Raw genomic sequence first — 26,822 nt, 5'->3', positions numbered from 1 at the left:
GGGAAGGGAAGCAGGCCCCGGGATCCTCCAGGGGCGCCCCGCAGCGAGCAGGGACCTTAGAGATCATCTAGTCCCACCCCTCATTTTACAGATCAGGCAGCTGAGGCCCAGAGAGGTGGAGTGACTTGCTCAGCGTCCCACAGCTAGTTAGTAGCAGAGCCAGTGAGGTCAGGAGACCACTCCTCCCTGAGGCAGACAGCCAAGTGCCTTCCACGGAAGCCACCGGGAAGCCTCGAGTGGCTCCTGCCCACCAGCGTCCCCTGGTGAGCCGTAGAGTGAGTAATCAAGTGTAAGAAAGCCCCCGAGTTCCCTGGTGGGCGGGGAGCACCCCCTTGCGTCTCTCTGGGGCGGTCTGAGGGGTCTGGGCTGTAGGCAGGCCATGCAGAGGGCAGAGAGCTGGCCCCTGGCGGATGGAGGCTGGGGCTGCTGCGTGGAGGGCACGCCCGCCCCTCCGGGTGCACGGGCAGAGCTGGGGCTGTTGTCAGAGTCTGGGGAAAAGATAGCAAGCACATCACAGCGGAGTCCCAGGGCAAAGGTCCCGATAGACACTGATGGCCTCAGGGGCCAGGTCCGGTCCCAAGCACGTTTTAATCAGCCTGTGTTGTGTTGCTTACACTTTAATTGGATGCCAGTATTTAAAAATCAGGGGTGTCTCCATAAACTTCTGTATTTCTAAATCTGGTGAAGTGGGTCCTGGAGGGCCTCCGGTCAGCTGGAGCTGAGCAGTAGCTGGCTCTGTTTGGCTCCATTCGGCATTTGAATTTGCAGCCCTTGATTGATTCACTTACGAGTACCAAACATCCAGGGGCGAGACCCGGTGAGACCTGGCCATGTGGTGGTTCCCACCTCAGCGTCTCCTGACAAGTTAGGGAAGAGGCTTGGGGCTGGGGCTGCAGCGTGGGGCCAGGAAGGGAAGACTAAGAGTGCATCAGCCAGCAGGGCTCGCCTCCTGGCCTGAGGCCCAGACATGCGCTGTCCTCAGGCCAAGGACCTGGAGAGAAGCCACAGGGGGGCCACTGGACCAGAGAGAACACCCCCCTTCTAGGGCACATTGTGGGGATCACTGAGCCAGCAGCCTGTGGGTAGCTGGGGGAGGGGACCTGAGACCTAGCAGGCTCCACAGAGGCCTTAAGAGGGACTTCCAAGGTCCCAGCTGGTGGGGCGAAGGCAGCCAGGAGCTGGCTAGAGGAGAAATGAGCCAGAGCCGCCCGGCCTTGATCCTAGCATCTGGGAAAGCAGAAAGGAGTGACTCAAGTAGGTGCCTGCTCTTGGTAGACAGTGGGCACCGTGCAAATTCCAAGGAGAGGAGAGGGCTGGGAGGCTACTGCCAGGTCTAGGAGCCCAGAGCCCTGGGCAGGGCCCTCAGGGTCACAGGCGCACAGGGCCACATGGGGTCAGGCTCAGCGGGCGCTGTGGAGGTGCCAGGGAGAACCTGCCCAGGGGATCCCCGAGCAGACACCTGCTTCTGCAGCGTCCCAGTCCTGGGGGATTTACTCCTGGCCTCTCGTCCTCTCTCCTGCTCCCCTGCCACTGCCTCCTGCCTTCCTGGACCTCATAGGATGCCTACTCAGAAATTGCCTACCTCTTTGCGGAGTTCTTCCGGGACCTTGACATTGTGCCGTCCGACATCATTGCTGGCCTGGTGCTGCTCCGGCAGCGGCAGCGGGCCAAGCGCAATGCCGTGCTGGACGAGGTGAGCACTGCCAGGCCCTCTCCAGGTCACCTCTCCACACCACCCTCCTTCCAAGCCCCTTCCCTGCAGCCCCTGCAGCAGAGGACTCGGCTCCCATGCCGCTCCCCAGTGACCATGCACCCTCTTGCACCCTGGAGGTCACCTTTTCCTCTGGCTCCCCCTGCCTTCCTGAGCTTGTCCTTTGGCCAGGCTTTCCGTGACTACTATTCAAGGGACTTTCCGGGCCATGCATGGCTGCCTCTGGGGCTGGCTCTCAAAGGACTTCTAACCGCAGGCTTAGTGGACGCTGTGAGCTCCCGAGTTGGTCTTCTATATGGCTGCTCTGCCCACCCCACATCCCCCCCAGCACACCAACCCCAGTTAGGGTTTCTCAGTGTCTCATACAAAATACCCTCCCCCTGCTGTGGGCCAGGAATGTCCTCAGGGGCTTGGTGTTTTGGGTAGAAGGAGAGCATCTGGAAATATGGGGATACCTCAGATTTTGGAAAAGTGGCTGAATCCTGGAAGAACTAGAAGCTGCATGCCCTTTGGGCTTCTTGGCCTTTGGGAAGCAGGTGGACACCAGGGCCTGGGCCCCCTTTCCCGGCCGTGCAGCTGGGCCTGGGCCAGTGATTGTCCCTCTTCACCTGCCTGTCTTACAGGCAAACAATGACATCTTGGCCTTCCTGTCTGGGATGCCGGTGACCAGAAACACCAAGTACCTCGACCTCAAGAATTCGGTGAGTCAGAGATCAGCTCTTACCCCACCCCATCCCCATCCCCATCCCTCGCACTCTGCCACAATGACCTAAGCAAACTCCTCCCAGCTGCCCTCGCAGTGCCAGCCACATTGCCCCCGCCCTGTCCCCCTCCTCCAGGCTCTCCGGAGAGCCTCTCTGCTCAGATCATGCCCCTCACGAGAACCACCCACCTCACACCGATTCTACAAACAAATCCCCTGAATTCCTTTACCAAGTTCAGAAGTGTTTGGTCCTGGCCTCTTGAGATGACAGAGTGCTTCACCAGGGTGAGCTGCTAGGATTTTTGCTGCTCCTGCTGCTGTTATGAAACACAAGGGGCGTAGTACTTGGGTTTCCGAGCTTTTTTATAGTGGAACCTTTTCTCAATCGTCTTTCGTAGAAATTCAGTGTGTTATAGGGAAAGGTGGTACCAGTACCATGGTGGGAGGGCCCCAGCCCAGGGCCCAGCACAGCCCAGGGCCCAGCACAGCCCAGGCTGAAACCACAGCTGGCAGCCAGGAGAAACAGGCCCTACCTTAGGAAGCAAACGATTGGAGCATGTATCTGCTCTGATGCCTGTCTCTGCGACCTCCAGCAGGCCCCTCATCGCCTCTGAGCCTGATCCTGTATCTGTGAAATGACGCTGGGCACACCTTCTACCAGAGCTGTGCTGAGAGGATGCGAGCCATTCCCATCACAGTGCCAGGAAACCTCAGTGCCAGCCAGGATGCTAATGGAAAGGATTCCATCTCTTAGAAGTCTCAGTCCTTTAGGCCACATGTGCTGTCTTGCACCTGCAATCCTAGCACTTTGGGAGGCCAAAGTGGGAGGATTGCTTGAGGCCAGGAGTTTGAGACCAGCCTGGGCCACATAGTGAGACCCTGTCTCTGTAAAAAAAAATAAATAAATAAAAAATAAAAATAGCCAAGCATGGTGGCACATGCCTGTGACCCCAGCTACTTGGGATACTGAGGTAGGAGGATTGCTTGAGCCCAGGAGATCAGGGCTGCAGTGAGCTATGATTGCCACTGCACTCCAGCTGCACTGTCCCTTAAAAAGAGGAAAAAAGCCCCCAACACTCAATCCTCTAGAAAAGCCTCAGTCCAGGCCGGGCGCGGTGGCTCAAGCCTGTAATCCCAGCACTTTGGGAGGCCGAGACGGGCGGATCACGAGGTCAGGAGATCGAGACCATCCTGGCTAACACAGTGAAACCCCGTCTCTACTAAAAAATACAAAAAACTAGCCGGGCGAGGTGGCGGGCACCTGTAGTCCCAGCTACTCGGGAGGCTGAGGCAGGAGAATGGCGTAAACCCGGGAGGCGGAGCTTGCAGTGAGCCGAGATCGCGCCACTGCACTCCAGCCTGGGTGACAGAGCCAGACTCCGTCTCAAAAAAAAAAAAAAAAAAAAAAGAAAAGCCTCAGTCCTCCCTGCCTGTCCCTACTCCCCACTAAAGCAGGCATTTGTATCCTCTCTGAAAACAACCATATCCATAGTAGGTGCCCCAAACCAGCCCATTTCTGCTTGCCAGGCTCTGTCCTGGGTATTCTCACCACCCTCTCCCTCCCACTCCTCACAGGGAGCGGGCAGGGCAGACAGCTGTGACTCCCATCAAGTGACTCCCATTGAGGTGCCAGGGTCACACCTGCCACCTGGCAGAGGCTGCCAGGGCCCACCCCATCCCCAGGGCTGCCGGGAGCTCCCGACAGGGAGAGGATAATTACCTCCTTCCCACTCTCGTTCCTGAAGAGCAGCTGAGCTGGCCAGGGATGTTTCCACCCCTCCGGGCCCTGATCAAGGTGCTACCTATTTCACTTCACAAGGTGACTAATCACCCTCCTTAACTTTTACAAGGTGACTAATTCCCTCTCCCAGTGCCTGGGGCACTCGGGAAAGACTGGAAGCTGGCAGACACTTTGCTGGGACACCCCTGCCTCTTCCTCCCTCCACCCCAGCAGCCAATAACCTCCTCAGTGTCAACAGTGGCCGCCGGGCCTCAGACACACTGACTTTCAAACTGGCGCCTTTCTCCGGAGAGATCCCAATCTCCCACCACCGCAGCCCCTGCCCGGAGCCCTGGGAACCTGCAGCTGGCTGAGTCAAGTTGAAGGCTCCCGATATTTGCAGTCAAAGAACAGGAGGGCCAGAGATTTGGTGATTGGTCTCCTGGCCCAGCGTGGCTGCCCTGTTGCTCAAGGCCCACACACCCCGCCCAGCTAGAGGGCCGGGGCCTCTCAGGGCTACATTTTCCCAGCACTGATTGCTGAGTTGGGGGGATTACTCCTCACGCCCCTCAACTCTTCCCTTCTCTGAAAAACAGGCAAGGAAATGGACCAAGTGATTTTCTGTCCCCAAATCATTAATTCTGAGACTGGAGCAACAGGACAGATCTCTGAGGATTCGTGTTCTGGTTGCATGGAGATAATTAGGGAAATGCAATTATCACCTGGAGGAGTGGCCTTCCTCCACGGCCTGGGCCCCACACCTCAGCAGGGGACCAGCAGCGCCTCCCTGCCTGGGGGTGGGTCTGCAGTCTCCCACCCTGGGAACTGCTGGGCCCTGAGGCTGCAGGCAGGAAGGGCAGGAGGTGACTGCCCTCTGCCTCCTCTCTTCTAGCAAGAGATGCTCCGCTACAAAGAGGTCTGCTACTACATGCTCTTTGCCCTGGCTGCCTATGGGTGGCCCATGTACCTGATGCGGAAGCCCGCCTGCGGCCTCTGCCAGCTGGCTCGGTCTTGCTCGTGAGTACCCCGTCCCGTCTCCTGGCGATTGCGCCTCTCCTCCCGGGTGGTATGTGAGGAAGGGCTAAGGGGCTGCACCCGCTGCTTTGCCCTGAATGGCTTCTTTTCTGCGCCTCTGTGGGCCTCAGCCTTTCTAGTTCTGTGTTATCCCTGAGCAGTGAAGTTGTGGGCTTCGGAGTCACACAGTTATGGGTTTGAATCCAGATGTTGTCACTTGCAGCCTTGGGCAAGTGGGTCTACCTCTTTGAGACTTGGTTTCTTTATCTGCGAAGTGAAGATGTTGATACATACCTCGTGGAATTTTTTGGAGAGGGCTAGATGAGATATTGCATAACACCCATACTGCTGCCTTCCCTCCCCTTCTGGCGTTCTCTCTCTGCCCCCTCAGCCATTCCCTTCTGCCCACATCTTCCCTTCTCTCAGCTCCCCTCATGTGCTCTGCCTTTCTAGAAGAAAGGACTTTCCTGGTAGGGAGGCCCCATCCATAGAGGTCTCTGGAAAGGCACCAAGAAGGCCTGTTACTTAAAGGCTCCAACCTTCTTCGTAGGGATCTGGGAAAGGCCTTAGCCCCAGACCTGGCCTGCAGCCTGGCTCCGCCCTCAGCCCACCGCTTGGGGACTGGGTGGACTCTGCTTTCCTAAGTGGGCCAGAGAAGGGCACCTGCTCCAGGAGGAAGCCCTCCCTGTCCTGGGTGTCTCCGCCCTCAGCTCATGCCAGGCAGAAGGAGGACAGCTCCCTGGGCTCCCGTTCTGGAAAGACTGGCATTCTGGGCAGCAGCTTCTTTCCTTGACACCTCTGCCCTTGGGACCCACAGCAGCCACACCTACTCTGCAATGCCCTCCCTGTCCTCAGAAAGCTGAGTGGCTCTCGGGGCCGAATCTCATCATCCCTCCAGCAACTGATCAGAGAGGACTAGATCACCTCATGCCCACTTCCCATCTTTGTCAGCTGCACGTGCCTGGCATTCTTGCCTGCATCCCTGGGAGTCCCAGCGATGGCAGAGAACTTCTCAAAATGAGCACCAGGCTCCATTACTCGCTGTCAGTGTGAGGACATCTCTTGGAGCCTCAGTTTCCTAAATTGTAACAGGTGGTATCTGTCCTGCCTGCCCATAGGGTGTTTCAGAACCCAGGGCGTCACTGGCAGGCAGGGCTCTTTGGTGCTCTGCAGACAGGAGGGATGCTGGTATCTGCATTAGGTGCCTTCGTGCTGCAGAGAGAGCAGAGTCCCTAGACTCATGAGGGCCCAGCCAGGCCCCTGCCTGGAAGAACCAGGTACCTGTGGGGCTGAGAGAGGCAGGCCTGCAGCCCAGGGTGGTAGGAGGAGGCCAGAGTCCAGTGTCCTTCTCAGTGCCCCAGCCTGTCCATAGCAGCCTGGCCAGAGGGAGAAGGGCTGCCCATCTGCCTCAGGCCCAGGCCTCTCCCCTGGCAGCAGTTCTCAGCCCATGCAGAGCACAGCAAGCCAGGCCTGCTTCTGGCTGGGCCCCAGCCCTGCCCTGGATGAGCCCCAGGGCCCTGCCTTCCAGGGTGCTGGCCCTGCTCCCCTGACTGGTCCCCCTGGCCTGCAGATCACTGACTCAGAGGCAGCCCTGTCACCAGAGAAGGGAGGAGCCACCCGTTATTAAGAACTTATAATAGGCCAGACCATTTCTGCATCTTGGACCGTTGATCTCACACCACCCTTGTGAAGTAGCTGTCAGCACCTGCTCTTACAGAAGAGGAAACTGAAGCTTAGAATGGCTGAATGACCTCCAGGCCCTTACAGTCAGGAGGTGACACTGCAAGGGTTCAAACTCAAGCTTCCAGTCTCCAAAGGCCACACTGTTACAGCTTCATGCTCAGCTGAGGTTGAAGAGGGAACAGCTGCCGAGCACAGGAGCTCAGCCCCTAGACCCTGGCCCGCCACCACTTGACCTGCAGTGGGGGAGACCATGCTGTCCCATTGTACATTGGGGTTGTCCCCTCTGCAAACACTGTGGATTTCTCAGCGAATCCTCTCCCCATTGGAAAGTGTGTAATAGTCACTCAGGTGATGTTCCAAGTGAAGACAAACCTCCCAGCATCGCCAGAATCCAAGCTTCTTAATAAAATCTCAGCTGTCATCCCGTGACAGCTGGCAGGCTCAGTCACGTGGGCTCCAGCGCCTGGTGCCCTAGCCATTGGGTGCTGGCTCCCTCTGGTGGCCTGAGGCGCAGCTGCACCTAGTCGGGTGCCCAGCTCCCAGGCTGCCTCATCCTCACAGGGGAGGCTGCTGTGTGCCTGGCACTGTTTGGGTGCTGGGGATACAGCCGTGGACCTCTCTGTGGTGATCACTGCCCAGCAGGGAGGTGGACAGCACATAGACAAGGCGAATAGGGCACATGGTGGAGCAGATGGGCGCTTTGGACCCACATGAAGCCAGGTGCCTGGGGGCCTGGGGAGCCCTCGCTGTTAGATGAGGTAGCAGGAGAGACCTCACTGTGACAGGACATTTGAACAGAGGCCCAGAGGAGCAAGGGCCAGGCCACGCTGTCTCAGGTGCTGCTGAACATGCCGGCGGCAGATCAGAGAGACCAGGGCCAGGTGGGGTACACAGGGTGTTGCTGTGGGGTCTTAAAAAGAAAATGATGTGGCTCGACTTCTCTTAAAAGGGCCACTCTGTTGCTGAGCTGAGAGCATAGGGGCAAGTGCAAGGAGGCCAGTCAAGGCCACTATGGCGGTCCCAGGCAGAGCTTCCAGGACGGGGGTAGGGGAGGTGAGGGAACGCCTGGAGTCCAGCTCTGAGTGTGAAGGGAAGCCGAGCACGTGTACTGACCAAGTAGCATGGCCGTGGGGGTGAGGGCTGAGGAGCCACAGACAGCTGCAAGCCAGAGGCCAAGCAACCAAGGGGCCTTGGGAAGACCTCAGGAGGGTTGGGGTACACAAGCAGGGAAGGGGTTTGAGAGCTGGCAGGTTGTCAGGCCTCCGAGGGAGGTGTTGGCTAGGCCATTGGATGGAAGCATCTGGGGGTTGGGGCAGGCCTGGGATGGATTCCTGAGCATGCAGATGGTGTCTGAAACATAAGACTGCATGAGTGCATGGAGGAGCCAGTGCCCCCAGAGGGACCCCAGGACCTCAGTGTTGGGGGCATCGCTGAGTAGGCCCTGCCCAGAGGGGAGATCCCAGAGGGGAGGGGGCCCCAGCCAGGTGGGGAGAGGGAAGGGCCCACAGGGTCAGGTGCTGCCAAGAGCTCAGTTAAGAGGAAGGCTAAGAGTGTCCAGTGGATTTGGTGACGTGGGGGTCACCAGGACTTAGCAAGGGTGATTTGGGAGAGGCAGTGGGGCTGAACGCCCAACTGGAACTGGTTCCAGGGATGGTGGCAGGAGACAGTTGTTCCCTCAGGGACTCCCTGGCCCTGAACTCTCTGTCACCCTACCCCAGGTGTTGCCTGTGTCCTGCGAGGCCGCGGTTCGCCCCTGGAGTCACCATCGAGGAAGACAACTGCTGTGGCTGTAACGCCATTGCCATCCGGCGCCACTTCCTGGATGAGAACATGACTGCGGTGGACATCGTCTATACCTCCTGCCACGATGCGGTGAGGCCAGGCAGGGCGGGAGCTTCGTGTCTGGAGCAGGCAGCTGAGGGCCTAGGGTGCTGAGGCTGTCCTTCCAGGCCAGCAGGAGCCCTCGCTTGGCTGGCGCTGGCTGGCTGCAGCTTCCAGGCATCCCTAGCTGGGCAGACCAGAGGTGGCCCCCTCCTCCCCGGACCCTGGCCTACCTGCACCACCTCTGGGGCTGGGAAATCTGACATCAACCCCACACCCAGTGTTTGGGTTGCCGGGCCCTAGCCCTTTGGGGAAAGGAAGTGAGGGCAGAAGCAGGGAGGGGCAGACATCACCTGGACTGAGGGGCAAGTGGTGGCACTCAGGGCTGCCAGAGCCAGCAAGGAGCTGGGAGGGCAGGGCAGGCCTGTGACTGGGGTCGGGAGGAGATCCCCAGTGACCCTTTCCAGCGGCAGAGGCCCCGTGGCTGGTGGAGCCAGAGTTCCTGGCCGGGAAGGAGACCTGCCTAGGTCACTTTCCCCGAGTCTGGCCCCACCGGGGCCGCTCAGGCTCACGAGCTGCCCACCTCCTAGGTCTACGAAACGCCCTTCTACGTGGCGGTGGACCATGACAAGAAGAAGGTGGTGATCAGTATCCGGGGGACCCTGTCCCCCAAGGTACGCTGCCCGTGGCTTCCAGCCCCCGGGGGTGCCTGCCTCCCTCTTCCTATCCTCTTTAGCCCACCCCTTACCTGTCTCCTCTCTCCCCAAGGATGCCCTGACTGACCTGACGGGTGACGCTGAGCGCCTCCCCGTGGAGGGGCACCACGGCACCTGGCTAGGCCACAAGGTACCCCACATCATGGACCCCAGAGTCCCTGAGCTTCTTTCCTCCCCTGCCAGCATGCAGAGGCGTGTATTGTTGGGGGTTCCTCCCTGCCTGCTGGGCTCACTAGAAGAGATTGGTCAGAGAGGCATGGATTAGTCTGGAAGGCCTATGCGGCCCACTGCTGCGACCCCCACTGCCCTGCCCAGCCCAGAGCCTGTCCATGGAAGAACCTGAGAGGCAGCTGGGAAGTGATCATAGCAGCTTCATTAGCCACACCACCCCTCTGAGCCTCAGTTCCCACCTGTGAAATGGAAGTGACACGGTCAGCATGTCTGCCAGCCGGGTTGTCACGAGGCCCAAAGGGAAAAATGGATGGGGCGGAGTTCCTGAGCTGCAGGTCACTGTGGGTTTGCTGGTCACTGGGAGGCCTCCCACCAACACCTGCTTCTGTTCCTGCCCACCCAGGGAATGGTCCTCTCAGCTGAGTACATCAAGAAGAAACTGGAGCAGGAGATGGTCCTCTCCCAGGCCTTTGGGCGAGACCTGGTGAGGCATTTTCCATGACACCAAGCCCTTGTCACACCTGGGTCCCCCTCCTCCAAGGCAGCAGAGAGGAGAGGATGGATGGGTGATGGAGCCTCGCACCTCCCACACAAGCCAGGCTCCTGCAACCTCTTCGAGCCTGGCTCCCAACCCCTCCTCTTTTGTGCCAGGTCCCGTGGGCGTCCTGCTCCGCCCCACCTACAGTCATTGGGCACCTGATTCATGCCAGACACCAGCGGCACAAAGATGATTCAGGGCAGGCGGCTTTTAAGCTTCCTAGCTGCAGAATCATTTGTCAGAAGGAAACATGGAGAGGCTCAAAATACAGAGCAGAGAGAAGTGGGGAACTGAGGGAGGGGCGGGAACTGAGTCCTGCCCACTGGCCACGGTCTGTGCAGGTAGCTCCTGAGGTGCCACCAGCTGCCCTTTCCAAAGCAAAGCAGGCTCTGGCCTCAGGAGACTTCAGTCTAGTAGTGAAATGGTAGAGAGGTGGGGTCAGGTAACCACATGTTTATAGCAGAGTAATCACTGTAGTGATAAAAAAAACTCCATCCCAGGTACAGATGCAATGACTAGAGGGAGCGAGCCACTCCTGGAAAATCAGGAGAGCTTCCCTAAGGATGTAACCTCTGAGCAAGGTTTGGAAGCATAAGTAAGAGTTTATTAGAACAGTCAGCCTAAGCAGTCGCTCTGCGGGGACGTAGCTTGGTTCTCTGTGCCCCAGCATAGACATGACAGCATAGACAGCACAGACATGATCCCAGGACTCTGGGAAGGTGGGAAGACCCTCTGCCTCCCTTGGGTTGGCTAAGACAGTCACTTGGCAGGCAGCGGGGCAGGGCTCTCAGGCTTCTCTCGGTCTCCAGGGCCGCGGAACCAAACACTACGGCCTGATTGTGGTGGGCCACTCCCTGGGTGCGGGCACCGCTGCCATCCTCTCCTTCCTTCTGCGCCCACAGTACCCAACCCTCAAGTGCTTTGCCTACTCCCCGCCAGGGGGCCTGCTGAGGTGAGCCATCTGGGGCCTCAGAGTTGTCTGGGGCAGTTGGGACCAGTGGAGGCTGAGGGTTGGCTGGTGCTAGGGGCTGGACTGGGAGTCTGACTTCTAGTCACATGGAGGTCTGGGAGTGGCTTGGAGAGTGGAGGGTGGGGGCTCTGAAATGCCGTGCGCCCCCCAGGATCTACCAGCAAAGCCTTACCAGCGGGAAAGACAGCGTAGGGGGCAGGCAGCCCAGCCTGCCACCAGCCAGCTCCCCGGGACCCAACCCAGGAGTGCAAGAACAGGGCTTGCTCGTGGCTGGGCCCCCCGATTCCGGAACGCCACCACCCCTCCCCCTTGGCCTTAGCTTCTGCTTCGGCTTCCCTTGCAGTGAGGATGCGATGGAGTATTCCAAGGAGTTCGTGACTGCTGTGGTTCTGGGCAAAGACCTCGTCCCCAGGTGAGTCCTTCCCCCGACTCCACGGTCCCTTGCCAGGCTGTTCCTCTCTCCTCCAGGCCTCTCCCCACCCCCCAGCCCCTGTGTCTCTCTCACTCTGATTCCTGTCTCTCAAGGGACTCCATGCCCCTCCCCACCCTTAGCTGCCCAGTGGTGAGAAGCCCAGGTGAACGCACGTGCTGGTGCCCTCCCTGCCTGTCCTTCCACTCCTCGGCTCTGCTCTGGGGAGCTGCTCTGTGGATGCCTCTCCACCCCATGACCCTGGCTGATGTGTCTTCTTGTTCCAGGGGCTAGGCGTGTGCCTGCTCCTCCGCCCCTCGCCCTGTACCTCTCATAGCCCCTGACCAGGCCTGGCTGACGGCCCTGTCTCGCTCCCTCCCCAGGATTGGCCTCTCCCAGCTGGAAGGCTTCCGCAGACAGCTCCTGGACGTCCTGCAGCGAAGCACCAAGCCCAAAGTGAGCCCCCGCCTGGGCACCCTGCCTCTGTGCAGCCTCATCTGTCCCTGCCCTTGACCCCCACTGGTTTCTTGGGACAAAGCACAAAAGGCCCTGCCATGGGAGGCCAGGGCAGGGTGTGGCTGGTGTCATGGGAACTTTAGGATGTCAGACCCTCAGCATTCCCTAGGCTCAACCCATACAACCCCTGTCATTGTGCAGATAGGGAAACTGAGACCCAGAGTGGGAGGGACTTGCATTTGCTCAGATAACAAGTTAGAACAGAATCAGGATGGGAAGCGAGAGGCTTCCATCACACGGAACTGGGAGCTGCCCACAGTCAGGAGAAAGCGATCTGGAGACTTTGAGCGGTGAGGAAAGGCCTCTGCTGAAGACTGAGATTCCCCAGGCTCAGAGAGGGCTGGGAATGACCTGTGGAGAGGATTTGGGTACAGTTTGTTCTCATTTTCTGCTGTGGCCAAGAGGAGAGGGTCAGCCCTTCCTAATCCGCATCAGGTCTCTGGAGGACACTGGCGGGCGGGTTGGCCAGGTGGGGGTGGGGACGTGGTGGCCAGGCACACTGAAGCAGGCCAGGCGCAGGAGGAGAGGGTCCTCTGTGTGGTCACCCCTCCTCGGCCCCCGCCCCCCACCCCCTGCCCTGGGCGAGCCCTCCGCCCATTCACTGTCTCAGCCCCGTCTGGACCGTTCCCAGCTTTGGTGCCCTAGACCCTGTGGCAGGCAGGGCCCTGGGCCAGGTACCAGGTGCCAGGCGGTGAGCAGGGCAGCAAAGCTTTGTGGGACTGTGCCTGCCTGGAGGAGCCTGGTTCTGGGGAGGTGGAACTGCTCCCACCAGATTAGTCCTGGGCTTTCGTCAGGCCAGGCCTGGCAGGTCCAGCTGGACTCAACTCCAGGGTGTGTTTTGTCTTGGACTTGCTGAGTGACCCAGAATAAGTCCCTTCCCCTCACTGGGCCTGTCTCCCCATCTACTAGATTAGGGGTTGGCTGGGCTTCCAGCCCCTTGCCAGCCCTGAAATTCAACAATTCCATGTCATCTGTCCTTGGCACCTTATTGGCCGTCTGGCCACCGTGCACCTCAGCCACTGCCTCTTCAGGTGGGCACCGACCTTTAATGCTCCGGCCACTGCCCTTCCCCTGCCCCTTTGCCATCTCACCACCCACCTCTCACCTGCTGAGCCCTCCTTCTCAGTCCCCCTGCCCCTGCCCCCCAACCAGTGCCACTTAGCTCTGTCCCCATCTCTCCCACTCCACCCCACACAGTGGCGGATTATCGTGGGGGCCACCAAATGCATCCCCAAGTCGGAACTGCCCGAGGAGGTAGAGGTGACCACCCTGGCCAGCACGCGGCTCTGGACCCACCCCAGCGATCTAACTATCGCCCTCTCAGCCAGCACTCCACTCTACCCGCCTGGCCGCATCATCCACGTGGTCCACAACCACCCTGCGGAGCAGTGCTGGTAGGTTCTGCCAGGGTCTGCTGCTGCAGGGGGTAGCGGCCGTGGAGGGCAGGGCCGGCCTTGGCTTAGTCACCCCTCGGGGCTGGGGGTGGGGGCTGGGAGAAGATGGCCCAGGGCTTCCATGGCGGGATTTCCCCAGCATCGGGCTCTGGAAATGGAACAAAAGGCCAGCCCTGAGCAGGACTCCAGGCGTCTCTCTCCATAGTTTGGCTTCGCCTCCAGTGTCAGCCCTTCCCTGGTGTCCCCCAGGGCAACTCTCCCCACTCATGGTCCATTTAAAAGTAGGTGCCCTGGAGGGCTCACCCCTCAGGCCCTGGCCAGCTCACACCTCAGTTGTCACTTGGCTTCATCAAGGGGATTCCTCGAAGACAGCTGTAAGCAAGGTGGGGGCCACGCCAGGAAAGAGAACAGGAGCAGACAAGTGGGCAGACCTTTCCCACTGCGCTCCTTCAGACAGCTGGGCTCTGGCTCCTCCCTCCAGGGTCCGCTTCCTCGCCTGACACAAAGCTGGTGAGCTGGGCCCTGCAGCAGGTGGAACGGGTGTGACCCAGGCCAAAAGCTGGTCGAAGGCTGTGGAGGGACCATGGCTGAGGCTCAAGGTCAGCCTTTCCCAGGCTGAGGGCAGGGCAGGAGCCAGGCCAGGGAACAGAGCCCTGCTGCCAGGCAGGCCAGGGGCCTCCAAACCATACCAGCCCTGCTGAGCAGGGCAGAGAGCAGAGCCAGGAGCTGAGGGCCAGGCCACCACCCTATCCTTAACTCCCCTCTGCCCACGTCCCTCTCAGCTGCTGTGAGCAGGAGGAGCCCACGTACTTCGCCATCTGGGGCGACAACAAGGCCTTCAATGAGGTGATCATCTCGCCAGCCATGCTGCACGAGCACCTGCCCTATGTGGTCATGGAGGGGCTCAACAAGGTGAGGCAGTTCCCAGCAGGGTGTCACCAGGGAACAAGGCACTGTCACCCCATCAGAACCCCGTAAGCACTGTCGGATCACTGCCCCATTTTACAGACATGGGTGCTGGGGCTCAGAGAAGTAGGTAGCTGGGCCAGAAAGCCCCACTCAAATACTTCAACCTCACACCCCTGGCTCTCTCCACATCACCACGTTGCCCCATGGTGGGGAGGAGATAAAGAGACTCCCAGGGGCCTGTCCCTTAGGCAGGCTCAGCTCAGAGGCCCTGAAGGCCACCTGGCACTTAACAGATGCATGGGCAAGCAGCGACAGCCACAGCCACTCCCCGTCTGCGGAAAGGCTGAAGGCAGGCAGGGCAGGAGCACTCGCTGGGCTGTGGGGCAAGTTGTGACCAGATGGGCAAGTCTCAGGCCTTGGGGAGTGGTGCCCTCGGGAGGAGGAGAGTGGGACCCAGGTGACTCCATGAGGCTCTGCTTAGCCTGAGAGGCCTGGGCCCTGGCTCCACATTGGCCCCAGAATGGGGCCTGGTGTCCCTCCACCACCCCCAGCCTCCTCTGTCCTGTCCTCAGGTGCTGGAGAACTACAATAAGGGGAAGACCGCTCTGCTCTCTGCTGCCAAGGTCATGGTGAGCCCTACCGAGGTGGACCTAACTCCTGAGCTCATCTTCCAGCAGCAGCCACTCCCCACGGGGCCACCCATGCCCGCTGGCCTCGCCCTGGAGCTGCCAACTGCAGACCACCGCAACAGCAGCGTCAGGTGAGCCTTGGCTACTCCCAGCCCCACCCCAGGGTGAGTGTGGTTCAGAGCACATAAATTTGTATGCATGTGCATTTTGTGCATGCACTGGGCTCAGCTCTGCACACGTGCCCAGGAGGGGTCAAACTCCCCCTCTGTGCTCCAGAGCTCTCTTGCTGTGCTCCAACTGTCCCCCAGCCTGCTGTCCCTGAATCCCACATGGGCCAGGGGAGGCACACAGACCCACAAACCCTGGGCCACAAAAGCACAGATTCACTCTTTTTTTCTTTTTCCTTTTTTTTTTTTGAGATGAAGTCTCGCTCTTCTCCCCTAGGCTGGAGTGCAGTGGCGCAATCTTGGCTCACTGCCACCTCTGCCTCCTGGGTTCAAGCGATTCTCCTGCCTCAGCCTCCCACATAGCTGGGATTACAGGCACCTGCCACCATGCCCAGCTAATTTTTGTATTTTTAGTAGAGATGGGGTTTCACCATGTTGGCCAGGCTGGTCTCAAACTCCTGACCTCAGGTGATCCGCCTGCCTCAGCCTCCCAAAGTGCTGGGATTACAGGCGTGAGCCACCGTGCCTGGCCTGCACAGATTCACTCTTTCACACTTAGACCCAAACAGATGGACACGCATTTACTTCCATATTTGTATCGAAGCTTACACACATACATTATTAGTTATAATTACACATGCTACCCCCTGTAGACATGCACATGTACAAGACACACACCAAGACAAAGGTGGAGACACATATACAAGGACACATGTGGACAGGCAGCCACTCATGGAAATGCATGAATACACCCGTGCGCAGACCCAGACACACAGGCCAGCTGACATACACAGACATCTGGTCTACACAGTCATACACATGAACAGAGGTGTGCACACATACAGGGGCGTGCACACATGCTCACAGGGGCGTGCACACGTGCTCACAGGGGCATGTACACGTGCTTACAGGGGTGTGCACACATACAGGAGTGTGCACACATGCTCACAGGGGCATGCACACGTGCTTAAAGGGGCGTGCACACATGCAGGGGCACACACACATGCTCACAGGGGCGCGCACGTGCGGGCCACAGCACCCTTCCTATTCACACACTCTTTGAGGGTTGCAAGGCTCTTAAGTGGTAGTCTTTCCAGGGGAGGATTGTCCTGCCTTTCTAGGACCTTCCCACATAGACCCTGCGTGCTTGGTCACAGATCTGGTCAAGAGGCTGCTTCCTGGCCCTTGGTAGGGACACCTGGACGTTTCTCCCTGCCATTTGTGCATTTCCTGTGGCAGCTGCACAACCAGATGAAGGAGCCAGTGTCCATTTCCGGCTGCAGTAACTGCTGCAAGCCACCCACTTCCTGCCTCATCACTCACTCCCTGCAGGCTGGTCTGCGGAGCCCCAGGCTCCCCACCCAGCAGAGGCCTGCAGCCCATGGGAGAGACCAGGAGGAGACCCGGATGAGGAAGGAAGTGATGAGATCCCTGGGAGTGGCACCCAGGGGTGCTGGCTCTGAGATTGGCATGGAACCAGTCGGGCAGCTCTGGGCAGGGCTCTCTCCCTTCCCTGTCTCCTCCCTGCTGCCCTCTGTCCTTCCTTCCCTCCTTCCCTCCCTCCCATTGTCTCTCTCATTCCACTGTGGCCTCATGAGTGACCTGGAGCAGCCAGTCTCTTGGAGCCTCATTCTCGCATCGGTACAACGACAGGGGTTCTGGTGCAGAGAACCCCAGCGGCACTCCTGAAGTCCTAGTGCTGCCAGCAGGGCCTTAGCCCCTTAGGGACCCCCCACCACGGCTCAACCCAGCATCAACTATTTTGTCTTCTATCTTGGATTCTTGTGAGTTGTTTTTAAAAAGTAATCATTCCTGGCCAGGCGCGGTGGCTCACGCCTATAATCCCAGCACTTTGGGAGGCCAAAGTGGGTGGATCGCCTGAGGTCAGGAGTTCAAGACCAGCCTGGCCAATGTGGTGAAACTCGGTCTCTACTAAAAATATAAAAATTAGCCGGATGTGGTGGCGCATGCCTGTGATCCCATCTACTCAGGAGGCTGAGACAGGAGAATCGCTTGAACCTGCCTGGGAGGCGGAGGTTGCAGTGAGCCGAGATTGCACTATTACACTCCAGCCTGAGCGACAGCGAGACTCCGTCTCAAAAATAAAAATAAAAAAATAAGCATTCCCTGCCCCAAACCATCAACAACTGCTAAATTAACTGTATCCTTTATTCCCTGCAAGTTCTTTTTAGCCAGGGAGCTGGAATTCAGTCTCCTCTCCCTTCTGAGTCTCATACCCCCTGCTCTCCCCTCCCTCTGCAGGAGCAAGTCCCAGTCTGAGATGAGCCTGGAGGGCTTCTCAGAGGGACGGCTGCTGTCGCCGGTGGTTGCGGCAGCGGCAGCCCGCCAGGACCCGGTGGAGCTGCTGCTGCTGTCCACCCAGGAGCGGCTGGCAGCAGAGCTCCAGGCCCGGCGGGCACCACTGGCCACCATGGAGAGCCTCTCGGACACGGAGTCCCTGTACAGCTTCGACTCGCGCCGCTCCTCGGGCTTCCGCAGCATCCGCGGCTCGCCCAGCCTCCACGCTGTGCTGGAGCGTGATGAAGGCCACCTCTTCTACATTGACCCTGCCATCCCTGAGGAAAACCCATCCCTGAGCTCGCGCACCGAGCTGCTGGCGGCTGACAGCCTGTCCAAGCACTCGCAGGACACGCAGCCCCTGGAGGCGGCCCTGGGCAGCGGGGGCGTCACTCCTGAGCGGCCCCCCAGTGCCTCGGCCAATGACGAGGAGGAAGAGGTTGGGGGTGGGGGTGGCGGACTGGCCTCCCGCGGGGAGCTGGCGCTGTACAACGGGCGCCTGGGGGACTCGCCCAGTCCTCAGGTGCTGGAATTCGCCGAGTTTATCGACAGCCTCTTCAACCTGGACAGCAAGAGCAGCTCCTTCCAGGACCTCTACTGCATGGTGGTGCCTGAGAGTCCCACCAGCGACTATGCCGAGGGCCCCAAGTCCCCCAGCCAGCAAGAGATCCTGCTCCGTGCCCAGTTTGAGCCCAACTTGGTGCCCAAGCCCCCACGGCTCTTTGCCGGCTCGGCCGACCCCTCCTCGGGCATCTCGCTCTCGCCCTCCTTCCCGCTCAGCTCCTCGGGTGAGCTCATGGACCTGACGCCCACGGGCCTCAGTAGCCAGGAATGCCTGGCAGCTGACAAGATCCGGACTTCTACCCCCACTGGCCACGGAGCCAGCCCTGCCAAGCAAGATGAGCTGGTCATCTCAGCACGCTAGCACCCTTGTTGTGTGGCCAGCCGGGCCCAGGCAGGAGCAGGTGGCCCCGTGGGCACCTGGTGCCTGTCCCCTGCCAGGCAGCTTTGAGGACAGACCCCGCAGGGGCAGTTTAGCTTCGGGCACAGGCATCGCTGCTGAGCTGGGGGTCCGCATCCCTACCTCAGCTTAGGACCCCCAGAGCCAAGGTGGCTGGGATCTGGCCCTGCAGATGGGGAAAGATGGGAAAGGGTGTGGAGTGGGGAGGAGCCTGGGCAGCCTGCTGGGTGGGCCACACTCAGCCTGACTGGCCTCCATGGGGGCATTCTGGCACCCCCTGCTCCAGGACAGGCCATGGGCAAGCTGCCTCCCATCACTGCCTGCTGGCTGCTCTCCCAGGGGCCGGGGGCCGGGGGCGGGGGGGAGAGCAGTGTCCCGCACACATGTATTCTTATCTGTGGTCCAGGCTGGCATCTGCCCTGGCCACCCCCCAGATCTGGTGCCTGCTGGCCAGCCCCCTGGGGTGCCCCTGCCAAGGTGGCCTGCAGTGCTGTACCTGTTTACAGAAGCTGCTGGGCTTGGCCCAGGACGTGTTCTGGGCTTGCAAGCCCCCTGCCCACTCGTGTTCAGTAGCCCTCCTCCGCGCAGGGCCCAAGGCAGCCAGGGGCCTGGAGGGGCCAGAGGAGGGTGGGGTCAGGGCCGCCCCTTCTCTGCCTTGTGCCTCTCATGCTGCCTCCTCTGCTCATGGGTCCTGGGCACCCAGGCCTGCCCTGCCTGCTGGCTACTTCCTGGCTTACCTTCTACCCCCAAGGATCCTGGCCACCCAAAGGGTGCTGGGCACTGCTGTGACCACCCCAGCTGCAGAGTCAGTGCCCTGGGCAGAAGGAAGGCACCGAGAGCTCCCTTCCTCTGAGGGCCCCACCTGACCCCTTGGTGTCACCCCCACCATGCCTAGGCAGCTCTGGGCCCGGGGATCTGGAACCATCACACCCTGGTCCCCCTCAGCTTTCCCTCCTCGCTGGCCTGGGCACCCTCTTGGGAGCAGGCCTTCCTTCCTCCCACCCTCAATGTCATGTTGTTAGGAGGTGGGGCCAAGAGTGGGGTATGGTGGGCATTGGCTGGAGACCTCTGTCTACTGCCCAGGGAGGGGCCTAGGGCTGGGAGCAGTCCTGGTTTAGCCTGAGGTCCCCATAGGGGTTCCTTCCCTGCTGGGTTTGGGAAGCAGTTAGGGAGGTAGCGACCCGGTGTTTCCCCAGAAGCGGGGTGGGAGGGTGTGCATGCTAGTGTCAGCGCGTGTGCATGTGCATGAGTGTGCACCGTTCCTGAGGAAGGGGCTGCTGGGGCCGCCTACCCTACCTGCCCTGCCTGCCTGCTGTCCCTCCCAGCCTGCCAAGGAAATGGTCAGGGAGCATGATGGGGCCTTCGAGGCAGGGCTGCAGGGACAAGCTCAGCTTTAGACACCATCTGTTCCTATCGCGCCTGCTGCTCTGACCCCTGGTTTGGAAAACTGGTGTGTACCGAGGCGCTGACTGCACGGCTGACCGCCTGCTCGTGCCTTCATTCTGCGGTGGCATGGTCCCTCCCACTCTGGCCCCACCCGCAGCCTCCCTGAGTGGCCTAGGCTCCCCTGACGAAGAGCCCCCCATCTCATGATCACTGGTACCTGGGGGCCTGGATCCTGGCCCCCGGCTCCCCACACAGCTGGGACTGGCCCGGATGGCTGTCCTGGGAACCCCTGCCCACCCTGACAGAGGGAGCTGGGCCTCCCCTCATCCTGTGGAACTCCCACCTTCACCAGATTCAAGGACACCCTGGCCCTGCTGAGGCATAGCTTCAGCCCAGCACAGAAACAAGACAAAATAGTGGCTTTTGAGAGTTTAGCAAACAAGATAGACTCTCAGAGGAAAGATCTGACAAGTACCCCGGCCAGTCACAGGGAGAGACTTGATGTCTGGTCTTTTAATTCCTCCTCTGCCAGGGTGGGTCCTGGGACCTCTAATGTGGGCATGTCGCCCACCCCAGGACTGAGCCATCAGGGACAGACCCCCCACCCCCAAGGCTGCAGCCACACCTTCAGGCTTGGGGCTGGGGCAGGCTTGGGCTTAGTCCTGGGCCACCAGGGGCAGCCCACCCCTAATCTGCCTCCTACCCACCTTGCCCCTGAAGGATGGGCCTGCTGCACGTCTCCCTCCTCCACCCCATACCACACTGGGGGATCTGAGCCACCCCCCTCAGCCCGGTTCGGCTCAGACCGACCCCCATTCCATCCCCAGACCTGCAGCACAAGTATGCGGGCCTGTCCGCCCAGGGGCCTAGGCGACTCCATATGCAATCAGTAGCGAGCAGCCGGGCCCCACAGACCCTCACGCACTTTACGTGCCATTCTCCCCAGACTTTTTTTGTACTTAATGTATGAAAGATCCAAACTAATATTGCTGTAAAAAGAAGAGAAATTAATATAGCTTATTCTATAAATATATCTGTATATAAAGGTTTCTGTATATTGTATAGAGCTGTGTATAAACCGGATGTAGAAGCACGCTGGCTGCCTCGAATGTCTTTGCTTCAGGTGGGGACTGTGTAGAAACTTGATGTTGAGGTTGCAGCAGAGGAGGGGGTGGGCATGGGGCGGGGGGCCAGGAGGGCCTCTGCCACTGTTCCTTGGATGGAACAGAAGGCCTAAGGGGGAAACAGATTCCTTGGGACCAGAGCCCGTTTCACCCCAAGATGCAAGGTGTGTTTGGGTGGCTCAGGTTCAGCCCTTTGTCTGTACTGGGTTAGAGCTTTGCTTCTCAGAGTTCACGGTGCTCATGACTCACTGGGGCGCTTGCTAAATGCAGGTGCGGGTTCAGAGGTCCGGGATGGAGCCCAGGTATAGATTTCTAACCTGCTCCTGCTCGGCCAGTGCCCTGGCCCAGGGCCACACTTTGAGTTGCAGAGAGGGAGTAGAAGACCCTCGAAGCCCCCTGTGAATGAGGGCAGCCACTTGCGGAGTCCTGCCTGTGTGAGAGATGTGCCAGCGGGTGCACGTTCATACTGCAGCCTGGAGAGATATAGCTTGCTGGCCACCCCTTCCTCCCTGAGGGGTCTGAGGCTCAGAGAGGATAAGCTGGCCAAGACTGCTGAGCCAGCGATTGGGGGATCGGGCTGGTCTGACCATGCCCACCTCCCTCCCCAACAATGCGGACAGCTAGGGCAGGCAGAGGTGGGAGATCCCAGTGGGACAGCACTGAAATGCAGGGCCCACCAGACGTCTTTGCTGAGGGCTTTCCTAAGAGGGCACAAAATACCTGGCCAGGGCCAGCACAGCCCAGGAACCCCAGCCCAGCCTAGCTTCGGGGCAGTGAGGCCTGGGGAGTGGCTGGAAGGCCCAGGTGGTGGGGCCTGCCCCCTCCACACAGCAGGTGGCGCTGTTCATCCAGTCAGTCCTGCCTTGACCGCAGAGTCAAGTCACAGGCACTGACCCAGCCAAGCTGACCGGACCTTTCCCTTCCCCCTACCCTGCCCCCATCTCAGCCCCCAGTGTGCAGTGACCCTACTTGGTGAGGGGCTGGGGAGGGTGATAGAAGAATGCCCTCGGCCTTAGAGCCTGTCTTCACCCACAGCTACTGAACAGAAGAAGAAACGGGCCAAACAAGGGTGAAGACCTGCCCAAGGTCGCCTGGGAGGTGGGGACAGACTGGGGACCAGAATCAGGGCCTCCCAGCCTAGGACTCCAGCCTCCACCACACCTGATGATTTTCAGAGGTTCTTTGCCCTCAGTGGTCTCATTGGTCTGCAAATTATCCTGTCCAGTGAGCACAGCACAAGCAGAAGAAACTGAAGGCCAGGGAGGCTCTGTGGCTTGCCCAGGGCCGCAGCCAGGGTGTGGCATGGGGAGGGTCTTGAGAGGTCAGTGCTGGGAAGGGCTAGAGAGGCACTCTGCCTGGAGCTCCACTCAGTACCTGCAGCAGCTGCCTCCTGTCCTGGTGCCGCTGCAGTCAGGAAGGGGATCTACCCCGCAGGTCTCCACACTCAGGTGCACACTTGGGCCCTAGTCCAGGGAAGCTGGACCCCCAGCCTCATGGCTTGCTGGATTGACACTCACCCCACTTTCAGCCCTCCTCTTCCTCTGTGAAATGGCCTGATGCCAGTGCTGTGTGGGTCCATGGGAGAGCAGGAGAGTCTCGGGGTGGGGAGGACAGGGCTCTCTACCTTCTCCTGGGCTGGCTTCTACACCCATTACCCATTAACCCTCAGGTCCCAGCATCCCTCTCCCCAGTGCTGCCTTCTGTCTCCCACCTCCTCCTGGCCCTGCTCCCACTCAAGGCCCAGTGATGGGTGCTGGGAGCTGATTGGAACTGGAGAGGGCACCATTTACTCATCACTGACCTGGCACTTTACCTCCATTGTGAGGCAGGGACACTGAGCATCCTTTATAGATGAGGCCTCTGAGGACAGAGGGCAGGCGTTGGGGACCAAGTGGAGCTGGCCACAGGGGACAGCCATGTCTTCTGGGCCAGGGCTGAAATCTCAGCCCCTCACTCATTGTGGCTCGGTAGGGAAGCCAGGGGCACAGATGGGGACTCATCTCCGTTGATGGGCTCCCTAGGTCCTGGTGTGCAAGTCCCCTGGGCCCCTTTCACCAGCCTAGCCACCTTCCTGCCCCAGCGATGCTTGGGCCCCAACTTCATTATGGAGTTGGCAGATGGCAGCCTCGACTCTTGGCTGAGCCCTTGAGTCTGGGACATTTCAGTCACCTCTTTCCTCCAGTCCAGAGATGAAAATCCCTGGGACAGTTGCTCCTTTGCTCAGTGACCTAGTTGAACAGGGGAGATGGCAAGGCCTGAGCTCCCTTGGCCAGATCAGCTCCTATGGGGTTAACAGGAGGCTCCATTCCACCCCTTCCAACTTCAAGGCTACCCCAGAAAATGAATAATCTATAATCTTAATTGATTATAATTCAGTGGAGTTGGAGTGTTAGGGACAAAGTGCGAGTCTTCCCTCCTACCTCCAGCCCTTGCTGACCAGGACGGGGACAATGTGTAGCTCAATGGATGGTGGTGAGAACTTAGATGATGGTCAGTTATGTAGCACGTGGGATATGGAGGAAAGATCCATGGCTACGTGGAGGCTTATAGAGAAGCTGGTTCTGTGGCTGGTCCCAGGCAATTCATAATGTAAATCCATTTTTAAGAATCGCATGGTGTAGGCGGGTGTCTACTTTGTCCGAAGGCAGGCCTGACCCCGGGTGGAGGAGGGGCAGGGTGGAGAATAACAATTGTCTTAAGGGAGTCTGCGGAGGGAGAAAAACCTCTGGGTGCATCAGCTGGAAAAGAATAGGAGTCTCAGTGTGGCCCCTCTCCCCCCTCTCAGCCCAGCCCCTGCGCAGGCGGTGGGGGAGCTGCGGTCAGCACACACAGCTGGGGCCTCCAGCAAAATCCCATTCTATATATCTAAGAGCAACAGCTCCGAGAGCGGCCCCCAGAGGGACAAAACCTCATTGTGAGGCACCCGCCGGCCTCAGCACCCCCTCCCCCAACCCCAGAACTGTCGTGGCATTGACCCCCCTCGGCGGGCCACCACGGGCCTGCTGACTGGGCCACATCTGGGACTCAGGCACTGGCTGCCCCTCCCCCACGGCTGGCCACTGAGGACTGACAGGGAGGCTGGGGTGGGAGCGGCTTCCAGGCCTCTCACCCCATCCCCACGGGGCGGCCTGGCTTGTGCCCCGCCCTCCCCAGGGATGCTGCAAGGCAGAGGTGAGAGTCCGAGGTGGGCTAGGTTGGCATCTTGATCTGCCAGCAGTCCCCCACACCTCTGGCCTCTGTTTAGTGGCTTGTCAAACAGTGGTTGGGTGAGGTAGGTTTTTCCAGCTTTTACGTGCTGCCTTGAAGGGTCCTGAGAGGCTTCAAGTTAAGCCACTCTGAAGTGGGATGATTCTCTAGGTTGGGGATTCCAGAATTATCTGCTCCCAAGGTTTCAGAGGTCTGGGATTCTGTAGATTTTTGTTTGTTTGTTTGTGTTTGGAGACAGGATTTTGCTCTGTTGCCCAGGCTGGAGTGCAGTGCTGCAAACATGGCTCACTGCAGCCTCAACCTCCTGGGCTTAAGTGATCCTCCTGCCTCAGCCTCCTGAGTAGCTGGGATCACAGGCATGTGCCACCATGCCTAGTTAATTTTTTAATTTTTTGTAGAGACAGGATCTTGCCATGTTGCCCAGGCTGGTCTTGAACTCCTGACCTCAAGCGATCCTCCTGCCTCAACCTCCCAAAGTGCTGGGATTACAGGTGTGAGCCACTGGAGCCTGACTGGATTCGGTAGTTTGAAGATGCCACCATCCATTCATTCAACACATTTATTGAGCACCTACTGCGTGCCAGGTCATGTTCTTGGTGTTGAAGTTATAGCAGTGACTGATACAGAAAAATATCTTGCCCTCATAGGGCTTCCGTTCTAGAGCAAGAAGGATAATAACAGAAACTAAATAGGAATCATTTACATGGTGAGCAAGAAATGCCTAGGTAGGGAGAACTGCTTTAGGTAGGGTGGTTGGGGACATGACATTTGAGCTGAGACCAACTGCTGCAAAGAACTAGCCATGTGGAGACAAGCATTGTAAACAGATGGAATAGCATGTGCCAAGGCCCTGTGGCAGGTGTGGACCTTGCATGTTTGAGCAATGGCAAGGAGGCCTTAGTAGCTGTTATTCGGTGAGCAATGTAGAGAAGGGAAGAGCTGAGGTCAGTGGTAGAGGTGGGGCCTGAGAAACCAGAGCAAGACATTCAGATGTTGTTTTGAGTGCAAAGGGAAACTTAGTTTTGCAAAGGAATGACATGATTGGATGTATGTTTCAGAAAGGGTGATTTGGGAGGACTGAAGGGGAAATCATTGAGACAAGAGGCTGTGCAAGTTGGGTGGGACAGAGATGCGGAGGCAGTCAGTCATAAGGGTGAAGGCAGGGGCACAAGGACAATGGCTTTATTCTGGACTTATATCGAGTTAGAATCTCCAGGTTTCATTATACCAGACAGGGCCACGGTAAAGGAGAGCTTGGATTCTCGGGACAGCCAGGATTTGACTCTGAACTTTAATGACCTCGAAACTCTTGGCCAGGGCCGGGAGCCGTGGCTCATGTCTGTAATCCCAGCACTTTGGAAGGCCAAGGTGGGCGGATCACCTGAGGTCAGGAGTTCAAGGCCAGCCTGGCCAACATGAGGAAACCCCGTCTCTACTAAAAATACAAAAATTAGCCAGGCATGGTGGCAGGTGCCTGTAATCCCAGTTACTCAGGAGGCTGAGGCAGGAGAATCGCTTGAACCCAGGAGGCGAAGGTTGCAGTGAGCTGAGATCGCGCCATTGCACTCCAGCCTGGGTGACAGAGCTGAACTCCATCTCAAAAAAAAAAAAGAAGCTTTTAGACCTGCATTGTCCAATACCACAGCCACACGTTAACTGTTTAATTACAATTAAACAAAATGAAAAAATCAGTTCTTCAGTCTCAGTAGGCACATTTCCAGTACTCACTTGTGGCCAGTGACTACCATACTGGACAACCCAGGGAACATTTCCATCATCACAGCCACAGGACAGGACTTCCTGGCAGTCCTTAATGCATTAAGCCTCAGTTTCCACATCTGTAAAATGCAGGTAACAACAACGTCTCCTTGATAGGGTGCCTGTGAGGACTACATGAGATAACGCCTGTGTGGCCTGGCGTATAACACACGTTCCCTAAATGCAGGCTGTTATTGTTGCTGAGCTGGGTGGGTGGCTAATGAGAGGGATGGGGGCTGTCTCTGAGGTTTGGATTCGGAATCGTGACATCTTGTCCTGTGCAAGACGAAGGCGAGGACGGCGAGGGCACACCCTTCCAGTCCCGACCCCACAGAAGCCAGGTGGCCCTTCGCCCCCATCCCGACCCGGGAAGGCCCAAAGCCCTGCAAACCTGGGATGGCCCCGCTCCCCCGACCCGAGACGGCCCCGCGCCCCGCAAACCTGGGACTGCCCCGCGCCACCCGGATCCGAGAAGGCCCCTCGACCCGCAAGCCTGGGACGGCCCCACGCCCCCCGACCCGGGACGGTCCCGCGCCGGGACGGCCCCAGGCCCCGCAAGCCTGGGACGGCCCAGAGCTGAGCGCCGCCTGCAGGAGTCGGGAGCGTGGTGCCCGCGACCGGGCTGGGCGCGGCGCGGGCCGGCAGGGGGCGCTGGGCGCGGCGGGCGGGGCGTGTGGGGCGGGCAGGGGCCGGGCCAGGGCCGCGCGGGGGGCGAGCGCGGCTGCGGACCGGGCGGGACCGCAGCCGGAGCCTAGCCGGGACTATCGCGCGGGCCGCGCCGGCGATGCCGCGCCCCCGGGCCGGGCTGTAGCGGGGCCGCGGCTGGAGTGCGCGGCTGGAGTGCGCGCCGGGCAGGCGGGACATGGAGGTGGTGGACGAGACGGAGGCGCTGCAGCGCTTCTTCGAAGGTGAGAGACCGCCGGCTGGCGGCGGCGACCCTCTGGCTCTGGGAACCCCCTGCTGATCTCCCCGGGGGCTGGGGCCCCCCGCTGTGCTTCCGCCTCCTCTGGCTGGGAC

At 59.3% G+C, this 26,822-nt stretch overlaps 2 protein-coding genes across 49 annotated transcripts in view; both read left to right on the top strand.

The window, feature by feature from the left end:
• DAGLA (diacylglycerol lipase alpha) overlaps window positions 1-20,809 on the top strand; it is a 68,188-nt gene extending 47,379 nt beyond the window's left edge. For 9 of the 13 annotated variants that reach the window (XM_077962631.1, XM_015113991.3, XM_077962624.1 and 6 more), the window contains 14 exons: window positions 1,559-1,693; window positions 2,335-2,412; window positions 5,027-5,151; window positions 8,550-8,703; window positions 9,243-9,326; window positions 9,421-9,498; window positions 9,943-10,023; window positions 10,887-11,029; window positions 11,391-11,459; window positions 11,840-11,912; window positions 13,170-13,366; window positions 14,149-14,278; window positions 14,848-15,035; window positions 17,334-20,809. In XM_077962631.1, the coding sequence (XP_077818757.1) occupies window positions 1,559-1,693; window positions 2,335-2,412; window positions 5,027-5,151; window positions 8,550-8,703; window positions 9,243-9,326; window positions 9,421-9,498; window positions 9,943-10,023; window positions 10,887-11,029; window positions 11,391-11,459; window positions 11,840-11,912; window positions 13,170-13,366; window positions 14,149-14,278; window positions 14,848-15,035; window positions 17,334-18,294 (2,496 nt within the window). In that variant the 3' untranslated portion in view covers window positions 18,295-20,809. The remainder of the gene's footprint in view (window positions 1-1,558; window positions 1,694-2,334; window positions 2,413-5,026; window positions 5,152-8,549; window positions 8,704-9,242; window positions 9,327-9,420; window positions 9,499-9,942; window positions 10,024-10,886; window positions 11,030-11,390; window positions 11,460-11,839; window positions 11,913-13,169; window positions 13,367-14,148; window positions 14,279-14,847; window positions 15,036-17,333) is intronic. The other 4 variants (XR_013403708.1, XR_013403705.1, XM_077962629.1 and 1 more) reach the window with 2 other exon arrangements.
• A 5,736-nt stretch (window positions 20,810-26,545) lies between these two features.
• Window positions 26,546-26,822, top strand: part of MYRF (myelin regulatory factor) — a 36,683-nt gene continuing 36,406 nt past the window's right edge. For all 36 annotated transcript variants that reach the window (XR_013403333.1, XR_013403337.1, XR_013403335.1 and 33 more), the window contains exon 1: window positions 26,546-26,713. Coding sequence is in view for 26 of the 36 variants with exons in the window: in XM_077961397.1 (XP_077817523.1) it covers window positions 26,668-26,713 (46 nt within the window). In the remaining 10 variants the exon portion in view is untranslated. The remainder of the gene's footprint in view (window positions 26,714-26,822) is intronic.

The sequence above is a fragment of the Macaca mulatta genome, chromosome 14, assembly GCF_049350105.2.
Source record: "Macaca mulatta isolate MMU2019108-1 chromosome 14, T2T-MMU8v2.0, whole genome shotgun sequence".
NCBI lineage: Eukaryota > Metazoa > Chordata > Mammalia > Primates > Cercopithecidae > Macaca > Macaca mulatta.
Note: the sequence above shows the minus strand (reverse complement) of the source record. Positions and strands in the feature narration are given on the sequence as shown.